The sequence below is a fragment of the Trachymyrmex septentrionalis genome, unplaced genomic scaffold (genome assembly GCF_001594115.1).
Source record: "Trachymyrmex septentrionalis isolate Tsep2-gDNA-1 unplaced genomic scaffold, Tsep1.0 scaffold97, whole genome shotgun sequence".
NCBI classification, from domain to species: domain Eukaryota; kingdom Metazoa; phylum Arthropoda; class Insecta; order Hymenoptera; family Formicidae; genus Trachymyrmex; species Trachymyrmex septentrionalis.
In genome coordinates, this window is record NW_017306160.1 from 242,241 (window position 1) to 255,975 (window position 13,735).

Genomic DNA, 13,735 nt, shown 5'->3' on the forward strand with positions numbered 1-13,735 from the left:
CAAGATGCAAATAAGATGACAATATCGTTTAATCCGTCGAATTTTATGAAGCAATTATTGTAATTTTTCGTATCAAATTAATTCGCAGTGAATCGATAAAACCGTAATCAATTTATAGACATATCTAACTAACAATCCATTGACTCAACAATATACAATAGAAATTTAGCGAGTGCAGAGATATTGCTTTTGGTGATATATATATTATATTTCAAAGATCTAATTATAAATAATAAAAAATGTAGAAAAGATTTACAAATTCTGAAAATTCTAACAATTTAAATATTCCAAGTTCTCAGTTGATCGATTAATCTGAATATAAAAAGCCAGACATTCAACGATAAATGTATGTAGATTTAGGTATACCATAATAATAGAGAATTAAAAATAAAACTTTTGAGGCATTCACACATGGATATTTTTTTCAAAGAAGCTACGCGATTTGCAGCTTATTTTTGTGTTTTAATCGCTAAATGCCAATATTTCCTAAAATATTGCAATTCACTGGTCTCACCAGGATGAGACCCAACCTGATGTTTAATATAAACATATTGAACAATTATTTAAAATCTTAATTCTTATATCGTTTAATTATTCAAAATATAAAATATAATACAATACATAAGAAGCTTGAATAGCAATATATTATCATGAAATATAATAAAATTTTTTGTATTACTGTGTATAGTACTGTGTATAAATATTAAATGATAATTCTTTAACGTCAAAAAACTGCTAACAATACTTATTTCCGGATCTTCATTTTTCACAATAGTAATCAATAGTTTCTAAATCTCAAGAAAATTCTTTTTTATCATTTATATAAACAGAAATATCTCAATATATTTCATATTTCTACATATGAAATGAAGATATGATCCTTAGAATAACAGCTGCGATCATGTTATGTGCGATTCATGATATGTGAATATGCGTTCTAGTTTCATTACTATCTGTCTAAGTCTTTTAGTCGTCGTACTATCGATATTGAAAGTAAAAGTCGGTGTATCACGTCACGCTATTCCGCAAGACATGCTGTTAAAAACGAACTGTCGCGAATCTAGTCGATCAGATTTGCGCGTAATCAAAACAAAAAAAATTGAAGAACAAACTCGGAAATCTGTGTGAAAAAATTGATATGGCTTCAGTGGACGTAAATGAAAGATAAGAGGATTATCAAGTCATTTAGCTACTAAAAAAAACAACTTGCCGTTTCTTACCTGTTGGTATCAAATAAAAACCCTAATAATACATATATATATGTTTCACTACCCTATCCTTCTCCAAATCACTCCCACCAACAAATTTCATTATTTTTTTTACTAAAAAATATCAATTCGACATTAAACAGCAGACCTGTGTATTACCTTCGATTTAGCAAAAAAATTTATATTCAGGGACGAAAGGATTAAAGAACAGTGAAAGAACAGTGTCTCAAATATGTTTCTTTTTTCGTATTTTTCTGCAAAAAGCCTTTATAATGTGGACATTTTAGGGGAAAGCAATGACCAAGAATTACAAGATACTCATTCTAAATATTAAAATAATTAAAAATAAAAAACATAAATTTTTTAATGACTATATAACGCGCAATTAAATAATTTGTTCGAAAAGAAACGCACACGTTGTCGACAGAATTTATAAAGAAAAGAAAGGAACAGTGATTAGAGAGTTCCGGGACGATTCATGTAAAAAGGAAGTAATGCAAATCGCGAAAGAAAGTCAAATTAATACAGTTATGACGCGTAGAAATCGAGAAAATTTTTGGATCGCCTGACTGCCTGACGATTATTACGAAATAGGTGCTTGTAACACACCGTGCGGATATTGGAAAAGTTCTTTGAACAGGTGAGAGGCTCGGCTTCGCTCCGCGAAGGTGGACTGCTTCCACACCATCGCGTCGGATCAAAAGGGTCGTCTATGTCTGGGCGCCATTATCCTTGTCCTGTACCCCGATGGAATTTGTATCGATAATATTATATTCAACCAAGTTTAATTCAAGCAAGTTCCATGTGAAATGACCTTCCATATCTTTTGACGTATCGCCTTCTTGCGAAAATTCACAGAATCATATTGCGAGATTGTTACCTGCCCTGCTTTTATTCAGTCTTTATTTGTATATATACCTGTATATATTTTTTCCGTTTACGAGATATATAATTTACAGTTTCCTTATCATTAACTTCATACGTAGTTAGCTTTAAATGGATTTATTAGTTATCTACGATTAAAACAATAAAGAGTAATGATAAGAAATAATTCATAAATTTGAATTGTACAAATAATTATTTTAGTTTAATATAAATTTGTTTTATGTTTCATTTTTTATGTAATTATCAAAATTATTAAATTCTTATATTACAATACTGATGATAATTATACATAAAAATATAGTTAGATTTTACATTAAATGCTTGTAGAAAAGCTTGTAGAAATGCTTTTTTAATTGTGAATATGTATGAAGATCGTCAGTATTTCACAATAAAACATATTTCAAGGATAAAAAATATAGAAAGTTTTGATGAGGTATTTATAATTATTTTTTAAAAAAAGGTTGAACTAGTTAGCATTTTTGGGCGACAAATATAGGAAGTTTTTAAATATCGCTTTGAAGGCTTTGCAAATCATTATCTTATTTATTATATTCATGTCACGCATATGAGAGTATACATAAGCGCGACCTAAAAAAAACTGGTCCGAATGGACCAAGGGTGTGGTCTCGGCGCCGGATCCAACTCAAGCAATATAACAGAGTTTACTTAAGAATCGTTACTTTCACCCAAACTTTTATTCTTTCTTGGATATATATTTTACACTATATAAAGTATACTGAATAAGAATATATCTAAAAACGTTAACAATTTAAAGATTATAATACTATAAAAATTATTTATTATAAAAAGAAATATACATAATACATATTTTATTTTATGCAATACAAACAAATGAAAGGCAAAAAATTTATAATGCAATTTATATTTAATTTGTTCTCATCTAGAACAATCAGTATATTTGAGCTTGAGATAAATGGTAGAATTTTTGCAGCCTACAAAAACCAATTAAGTTATGAAATCTTATTCTTTGTTTAAACTTAATGAACATTGTACTCTTTGTACAATTAAAAATTTTTATTAAAAATACAATTAATATAAGATATTTCATACTAACTATTATTTGGTTATAGCAAATTATAATCTTTACCTAAAATTTTTCTAGAAGCATTAACTTTTCTAATTTAATAAACAATAATAAGGCTCTCTAAGTATAAAACAATATATGCAAAGAGCCAGTAATGTATTAATAAATTTAATTAAAATTAAATCATAAAATTTATATAATAATTACAAAACGACAAACAAACGTTCGACTCCGCTTGAGTCATTTTCAATGTTGCGGTAATATTCAAACATCGCTATAAAAATATCTATGATATTACATTCTTTATCTAATTCTTCGACTAATTTATGTTCTTAAAATTAAGTTTTCGATGATTCTGAAATGTTTTACATCACGTCGCTCTATTGATAGAAAAGTAACATATCAAAATTAGCATCTTTTCAGTAGAAAATTTTTTAAATTTTAAATTTAAACAATATTTTAATTAAAATAGTAAATAATTTCACTTTTTGTTCACGTTATACTTTGAATTATTGTATAATGTATAATGTATATTTAAAGTGTCATGAAGTCTTAAAACTGTCGTTTTAAACCACGATCGCTTTCAAACACCGCAATTTAAATGGTAATTTTTTACATGTGTCACATTTATGTATATCAATGAAGCGATGTAATATGAAAATGTATTTTAAGTCTGAAAATAGACAGTTTCCTGCATTTATTATATAGCTTTAATAAAGTAATAAACAACAGATATTAATAATTAACGTGTGATATTAAATAAATGTTAATATGAAGAAATGTTTACACTTGAATACTTAATTAAATGATATCAAAGAGCTTTTTACACCTGCAAGCAAATGCGAAATGAATCACTTGAATGCAATAATCTTGACTAAGAGTTTAAATGTTGCATGCAATATAAAGCAACTTTTCCCGTTAACGAGCGAAATCGAACGATAGCTGAAGGACACTCGAACATATATACAAACATCACAAAGTTGAGTGCAGCGTAAACGACGTGAATAGGTTACTACGTGAATAGGTAGTTAATGCTATACTTTCGACTTCTGACCTTTCGAGATAATTATGTGTTTTGAATTCATATGATCAAATTAATTTATGCATCTCGCTCTTTACAGCTCTCTTTAAAAATTAACGATTTTATGCATTCGTCTATGAAATACGGAAATCACTATCGGAAATCTGAAAAAAAAAAGAGAAAGCACATTCTTTATCGGTATCCAATCTTTAAAAATAATATGTTAAATATATTAAGATATTTAAAAAACAATTTACGAAATATGATAATCATTTTTTTTTGTTTATGGCCCTGAAGCTATACATCAAAAGTTTTAACTTATTTCGTGTATAATCTATTTTATAGATAGTTTCATATATTTAAGCTAAGTAGTCACAAATGTAAAAATATTGATTTTTAATATAAAAAGATCGATTTAGCATTTAAGTTATTAGGTATTAAAAAAGAAAAAAAAAACGCGAGAAAAAGAGAGAGCTGCAAAATATTATAACTTTCAAAAATAAGCATCTTGTGTAATAATTTATTTGATCAAAATGTAACATATTGCATACATAAAAATTTTTTGTCATAAATTATAAAATTCATGGCATCAAAAAATTGAACCTTTATTATAAAAATTCGAATAATAATTCAACGCAATATCAGCGGTTTTAATGATTTGTGAGAACGAGCGTTTATTGTTCGCGGTTCAATTGTCTGAGAAATGACGCAAAAGAAACTGCGCTTGTTCAGGAATGAGGAGTACTTTCTCGTAATATGACAATCGAAATTATTCATGATATATCGTCTCATATTATCATGAAACACCTTTTCTAACAAAATTATGTCAGTTTTCGCTATTACTTTTTTGCTTTCGTTTTACTTGACTGCACTTTCCATTCAGTTCAAAGTTAATCTTGTAATAAGTCATACTGACATGAAAGAAAAAATTGGATCTCGTTGAGTAGGTTAAAGTTGAACCTATAATTCTTTATAACACATTGCGTAAAAGATTTATATTGTGTAATCGCCACAAAGAAAGAATCTATCAAAGCTCAAATTTCGATGTTGTTCGAATAAAGTGCACCAATTTTTATATTTGCCGCTTTTCAGCAAGTTAGTCATGGAAAGAAGAGGAACAAAAAAAACTTCTCAACAAAAGATTTATAGACATTCGCGGATTTACTGCCGCGTATATTCGTATATTGTAGATAAATCCAAGCGTCATATCATGAGGAAATAGTTTTCATTTCTCTCGTGTTATTTCTCAGATAATTGATACCGTGAACAATAAGTAAACACATTACAGTTCTCATAATTAATTAAGACAGCTCGAATCACATTGTATCATTATTTGAATGTTACAGGTAGAATGTGTAAGAGAATGATTTTACCATTGCAATTACTTCGCATTACAATTGTGATTGCAGGTTTCCAGAAACTTTGTGTAAATGAGTTACTAACAATGAATTTAATGCGCGCGTAACAATGCGATATATTATTACTGGCACTATTAAGAAAGTACCAAATATACTGCATTATCATTTAATAATTTTATCTATATATAAATAAAAAGAAATATTCAGTTTTACTCTTAAAATATTATATATCGTGCAGATATTCTTGCTTGGTATCTTTAATATAAAATTCCCTTCCCATTTTCTTTCATAGAAAAATTAGGTAAGTTTTACGTTATTTCTGACATTCCATTAACTTTGTAGAATATAATTAGTCCCATTTTTGTTCGCTTCTCTTGTGTTCTTAGCGTAATTAATGTATCGTAACAGTCATCCAATTAGTATAGTACCATGTAACACTATCGGATAAAGTTCGATTGCAATATATGTATTAATGATGTGCATCTTAATCTCTTCGCACTAGACGAAGCTGTTCGAGTAAATAAAGACGAGACAGGGAGTACGAGATATGACAAATAAATCAGGAAGTCTGCTGAGGTAAACGATGCAGAAGAAGCGCTTTCTCCGATGGAAAACTCGATTTAGATCGCACTCGCGCACGCTTGTGCAACGTGCTACATCCGTCTGCGACGTACACTTGTCGGCGTGTGTTTGTGTACTTGTACACGCAATAAAGCATCATAGGCGCGCATTTAGCGTGATATGATATACGCAACCGCGTAGCGCGAGCACATTTCGAGATTGAACGAAAGCAGTGCTGAAATGTCGATTGTTAATCATAGAGTTAAATTATAAAGAGTTCCTTCGACCAAAGAGTACTACGACATACGTAACGAATGTTTGTTAGATATCGATCGCAATGTTTTACTATATTGTGTAATTTGCTTTTCTAATTAAAGGCCTCGCACCAACTGTCTATCGAGAAAGAAACGAAGGCAAGAAAGTAGGCCTCGCGACTTATATCCATTAGTAGAAATGAGTGCGATGTAAATCAGTGGCTCTGACACTTCATTCGGAAGTAGCGGATCAAGAAACAAATTCGAGAAATCGACAAAATCGGACTGACTCTCACTGATGATTTAAATACTTTCGCTCATGTATAAAAGACGTGCAAACTCAGTGTAATATATTTTTTAATTTTATTAGTTATAATAAATTATAAAATAATAATAAATCAGAGATAAATAGAAAAGTAATATCCAGGTAAAGTCCAAAATCGTAATTAAATCATAATAATATTATAGGATGTCATCATGACGTCATTTACTTAAAAATGAACTTATAAAGTAACAAATAAGTAATAACAATCATGATGATTTTACTTGAGTGTAACTACTTGATGAAACTATAGTCTCATTGTAATATTAAACTATAATGAATATGCAAAAAAATCTGTTTCGATATCTTAGCGTTATCTTAATTATTCCGAGTACATCTCCGTGTTTAATTCAGGAATGATCTATTAAACTACATTCCTGAGGATATTAACAGTTAAGGACATATGACATGGTAAGAGGCGTCCGCCTTGAACTATGTGCCGATTTCTGTCGGGACGATTTACAAATCGCGAGATCTTCATACCGTTACATAAATTATCCATTATTATGATGAAACGAAAGATGTTGACGACGCTTTGTAAGAAGCCACTTACACAATGATAAAAAAAAATTATCCTGGAATAAGAAATGTTTGTCTTACGTAACGTTATTAAATCTATAAGAAAATCATCTCGCTCTTGCTTCTATTAGATTATGATCATCGGTGCACACAGCGGAATAATTATCAACATCGCGCTTACGTTCACCGAAGGAATACGCGTTGCCTCGCTAGGCGCAGGTAATTGCGAATACTAATGAAAACGAAATTGTCCAATCTAGAACTTAACGATCAGGTAGCATCGACAATATTAATTCCCTTCGGAATATTCGTGTTGACTTCTTGATTAATTAGACTATTAAAGAGATGATTAAGGAGATCGTGATTAATACAGTTCTACTTGATGATTGTCAGAAAAGAACTGATAAATTGTATTTAACTATATTCTTTTACTTTTACTTACTATATTTAATTATAAACGAGCAAATAAAGAGAAAAGATATTTTTGAATAATTAAATTATTAAATAAATAATTAAATATATTGAGATTAGAGTACAACCTACTTGACATAATTGATAAATAATTAATTAACAACATTATTGTATTTAATTATATTTTACTTTGTAGTTATTATATTCAATAATAGTTATATTCGTCTAGTAAATATAACGAATAAGAGGAAAGTATTTTTAAATAATTTGATTATTAAATAGGTCATTAAATTAAAATTGTGATTAATACCTGCTTAACAATTGACGACATAGAGCTATGACTTTCATTATATAATCGATTATATTCAATTATATTCTATTTTTTATTTATAATATTCCACTATAATTATAATACTATATCAAACTGTAACATTACGAAAATAGGACAAACACATGGGAGACAGATATTTTTGATCACGCGGTATATATCGTTCTCTAAGCGAACGGCGCACGACTAGGCGTGGTCCATGCAAACTTGCGATCTCTTTTTTTCTTCTTATCCTCTCACTCCATTTATATGTTCTCTATGCTATATCTACGCCGCCTCGATATCTAGAATGGTGCGTGAAATGCTTGTACGTTTGATAAACACAAGAACTGCAATTATATTACTTACGACGATAATGCACAGAATAGGATCAGTTTCTATCAGAATTAGAACAATATATAACGAACAGTAGTCTGGAAATTGGAATATTTATGTTAAGTCTTAATCATTATTATTTTTTTTATGAGTTTATTATTATTATATTATAAAAATTAATAAATTTGTTCCAACAAAATTTCTAAAAATTTTCCTCTATCGTATATACACACATATATAAGTATATTTCTGTCGCAAATATTGTTGCATAAAACTGAGTATGAAGGAATAGCAAGAAGTTCATGCGTATCGAATCCGTTCGCTTAAGCTTCAACTGCATTATTCGTGGTCGTATGTCTATTGATTGATAGATAATGATAATAAATGATCATCTTGATGCGAAAGTCGATCAAATGAAGAAGTTAATGTACATACGATAGATATAATAGATTTTATAATGAAAAGACTAAAAAAGATGATAAAAATTGTTGATTTCACAGTTTTATATTCACTTTGATAAAAATATGTACTTTATTGTTTATCTTTTTCAAATAAAACATTTAAAAAGTGATAGAGAGAGAATTTGTGAAGTTTTGTTCTTAGTTCACGAGCTAAATTTGATCTCATAAAATTATTGTACTTTTATAATATTTTTATGATTAAATAACATCCTGAAGTTACGAAAGATTAATAATAATTAATATTATATTACGCAATCATTATTATACATTGTATAAAGCAGCGCTATATCTTTTTTATATTCTAAGCATTTTTAATGTTCCATTTAAATTAAAAATTAAACGATAATAATCTTATATTCTTCCAGATTATTTAACAAAAGTTATATTATAGTAACACGCGAGCTGAAATGTTGGGAAAGTTCTTTTCACGACTTTGAGTCTTGCTAGTAATTTCCGATGTACGTGTTAACTAATATTTACGATCAAGCTTTATGATAATATAATCAAAAATATATGCTAATCTGAATTCTTTTAATAGATTTATTTGATCGGAAGAACGATTATACTTATACCTATATTCTTGTACGTTACAAACTCGTTTCAACAACTTTTACTGTGAAAGAGCCGGCGAAAGCGTCCGAGATCTTCCTGGCAATCGTATTATTATAGGCGAATGCAAAACGAATAGCTGGAATCTGGACATCCAAGTATACGATCGAGAGGGAAAGACGAATGACTCATTGATGTTGACAAGTCACAAACTATTTCTAATTTCTCTTTTACGTGACATCGTTGCTTTCATTATCGTCACGTTCTAAATGTATAAATTATAATTTTTCAATGTAAATTTCAAAGGAATGTTATTGTAGAGTTTTAAAAAATGATTCTTATTCTATAGCAACTTGTTTTAGATGATTACACTTGAACTTAATTTTAATAACAAATTTATTGACACAAATGTAATATCGAGTTTTAAAAAAATGTTAAAAAGAGGACGATTGTCATTTGACGTACAACTCGTTAATGTGTGTGTTTATCGCCAAATCAGAGAATTTTATTGCAAATTAAAATTTAAAGGAAGTAAATTTTGAATTTAAGTAAATAATAAGTTTCTGCTTTTTAATTAAACTTCTCGGAAGTTTCGACCTAAATCTTTAATAACACGGAAGCTATTAAAATCTCTTTTTGCTTAAGAAAATTACAAATCAATCAAGGAATTTGTCATCAAAGTGAAATCTTGGAATATCTCGTACAATTGAAACAATATAAGACGACGTTGTGTTTAAATTAAATCGTGATGTGCGATTTAATCGAATAAGAAGCGAAATGTGAATCATTCGCAAAGATTTTCTTTTTCATTGTTATATACAAATAATCGCATCTAGTAAAGGAACTGCTTCCTTTCTCGGCTTCTAATTACCGAGCATCGTGCACCGCGTGCAACTGCACTCGTGCGATTTAGTCGAATAATACGAATCGACTCGTTCCGCTGGGTCGACGGCCTTCGTGAAAAAAAAAGGAAAAAAAACAATGCGCGCACGTTGCAATGTCGTAAACGCTCGATATCAAACGCGCATCCTTGACACAAAACACGTGCGAACGCGGATCTTGTCGGTCTCTTCATACGTGTATTTCGTGTGCATTAATTTATAGATGATTATGCTCTTTTAAATCCCTGTCTTTAATTTGCGTCTTCACGTATGCTTTATGTTACATAACGTATTTCATGTAACGCAGAGTTGGAAATTGAAGTTCATATATTATATATTCTTTAGAGGATGATGTATTATATTTAAAATTACCATTTATTCGCTTTCTGAATCTAATAATGAATGTGTACGCATAAATAACTTTTTCCTTTCTGAATAATTCTAAAATTTAGCTTTGAAATCTAAAATTAATCTTTTAATAAAAAATATACGCTATAATTTACAATATATTTATATTATATGTTATTATATAATTATGAAACAATTATTTATTACACGTGTTAAATTAAAAAGATAAATCTTTCATATCTCTTACGTATCATCGTTTATATATATAAAGTACAGTTATATACTTTGATAATAAATTACCTGATTAGTCTGTCCGCGAGAAGCTTCGGTAAGAGCGAAGACCAGCAGCAACGCCACGATTAAGCTCAATAAAAATGTCCTTGCCATTCTGAAAAATATCAAGAAACTCTTTTTAAAATTTTTGAAAATACTAGAAAATTTTAATTACACCGTTAGATATTAAAAGAGCGTTAGATATTAAAAGAAAATGGTAACCAAATCCCTTTAGTTAAATAACATTTTATTATTTTTAACTTCCATGTATGTCAAAATGTATTCTATTTAATCTATTTTCGTAATTAGTTTCAAGTTTCAAGTAAACAACGTTCAATTTAATGCACTTAGTAAATAATAAACTAAATTTGCTGAGAAATTAAAGATAACTCACTTGATTAAAAATAACTACAATTTGACATCATAAATTACAGTGTAACGGAATACGCATATATTTACAGAGAATTAAATATTAATATGTTTTTAATGAAAATTTGTTGTAATTAAAAACGTATAATTGTCGATGTATCGATTCGAGAATAATAATTATTATAAATATTCTGATTATATCCAAGGCTACATTATTGTGTTTGTATTTATCATTTCTTTCGACTGTCATATTTTTAATTTCCAAATGCTTAATATCTTCAGAAATAATTGTATAAATTCATCAATTGTTATGTAAATTTCTATATTCGAGATGTAATTCTTTTTTACTTTAATAAGATATAACTAAATCGATTCTGTTTTTAAGAAGATTACTAAAATAATAAATAAAAACTAATGATAAAAATAATATAATTCCAATTAATCTTTTTTATAGTCGTCATAACATTACATTTATAAAAATAAGTAAACAGTCACTTTATTTACAAAGATGGCATTTTGTTGCATCGTGATATTTATACCAAATCAGCGAATTCAAACTTTTGATTTTAATACGAATTGAAAATGAGCTTTCCAATATGCACACCGAGTGTACTTGGGTCGATACACATATGTATGAATCAAACGTAAGGCGGCATTGCCTGCGTTGCTCAAATTTACTTTTACTCTTGTCGGTTGTGAGTTTCTATTTACTGCGCTGTTATTTTCGAAGCAGCGCAGGCGATACTGTCCCTCCCCCGTTGTAAATATTCTGGTTCACTAACTTTTAAATCTCATACAGCATAAATTATTCTAAAAATATTATGGCAATATTATAACACGTTCAGCAATATCGCAAGTAACATTGCAAACGTTGCAATACTATTGCTGTAAGTTTCTGTGTTGCATAGAAAACTGCACAAATGTGTATTCGATAAAAAAAAAAAAAAAAGAAAAATGAGAGACTCTCGTTGTGTCAAATTTGTTATATCATAACAAAAAATTTTATTATAAACTATATAAAAATTATTGAGTCTATATTTAAAATGTTGTTTAACATATGAAATTTCTACATTGGATATTGAGCACAAAGTAGGATTCAAATTAATCGGTATTTTCATTTTACATCTTTCTCATTTCAAGATATTATAAATATTTATTTATATACTTATTATATACTTTTTATTAACGTATTTACATATATTTTTTTTCTGCGAAAAAAAACAAAATTTTATTATAATAAACAATCGTTCTCTTATACACATTTATCATGAATGAATGGAAGCATCATAGGAGGATCGAGAGGAGAAAGATCAGTATCAAGGATGGTTCGATGATTGTAGTGCATGAATTACCATCGCTCCGAGACGATTCATTTGTTCCATTCAGTTCTACGGTAATGCAAAACGTATACTCGGTTACGACTTCTCCTATATATCCGAGATACTCGCTAATAGCAAATAGCACGTGAAAACCGAGCAATTTCCTTTGAACGAAGTCTTAATGCTTGTTACGAGTCGAACAGTTTTATGAAGACAAATATTTGTGGTTGCGTTTTTTTTTTTTTTTTACGTGAAGGTAAAGAAGCGATAAGTTTACATGCTAGAACTAAGTGACGTAGGTTTCGTAATCAAAATAACAGCTTTAATTTTTCATAGACCGTTCGTACTTGCGTCGATAGAAAGTAAATTCTTTTCGTGCCGTATACGCGATCAGTGATACTGTATCGGCTGTTTTAAGAATGTTATTTTGTAACACGTACAACTCACGCACATGCGACCAACTAAATATACGTATACATATATGTATATATAAAATAGAAGTATTTTATATATACATACTTATATATATATATATATATATATAAAATAAAATCTTCCACACTTTTAGTATTTCTCAGATATCTTTTATATACTTGTTATATTTTTATAAGTCATTATGGATAAATATATTATAATAATAAACATACAATAAACACATAGAAAACATCCAAAAATACTAGAAATATTGAAAGATATTTTAGATATTTTTTAAATTTAGATTTGTTTCAATTTAGAAACTACCTAACTTTCAAATTCTATAAATCTATTTTTACAAAACAAGAAATAAAATCGGTAATTTAATTAGAAGACTTGCCATGCCTTAACATAGTTATGTAAAATGTGTGTGTTAATAATTTGTATGTATTTAATATTCGAGACCAAATATGCGGCATGAGTTATGAAAGACATACGATTATCCTAAAAAGTTACATTCAATTATCCTCATTTTCTTCTCTCGGTACACTTTGCAAGTGCGAGCTAATAAAATCATCAGGTACTAGAGTACAAACTAATTTTGTCTAAAGTCGAACGTCCGTTTCGTGTCCGATCGTAAAAATGTCATCAAGTGAAATTGCAACAGAAACGACACGTTCGAGGGAAATAAGAAGTTTTCGACATTTGAACAGTCGTTTATGATTACACGGGTGCCCGAGTTTTACGTAAGAAACGGAGGTCGTACATCTGGCGATTTGCGCACGTGAAAGTGGTCTGCCGAGTTGTATCGGTCAGTTAATTCCAAGTCCGGTTCGTTAATGCTGCTCGCTCTTCTGGGCCACTTCTTGCAATCCACGGCGAGAATCAACCGCG

General features: G+C 29.0%; 1 protein-coding gene across 5 annotated transcripts in view; it reads right to left on the bottom strand.

Annotated features, from left to right (window-relative positions):
• LOC108756267 (mucin-17-like) overlaps window positions 1-13,735 on the bottom strand; it is a 37,373-nt gene that overhangs the window by 22,338 nt on the left and 1,300 nt on the right. For all 5 annotated transcript variants that reach the window (XM_018499930.1, XM_018499929.1, XM_018499926.1 and 2 more), the window contains exon 2: window positions 10,767-10,854. In XM_018499930.1, the coding sequence (XP_018355432.1) occupies window positions 10,767-10,854 (88 nt within the window). The remainder of the gene's footprint in view (window positions 1-10,766; window positions 10,855-13,735) is intronic.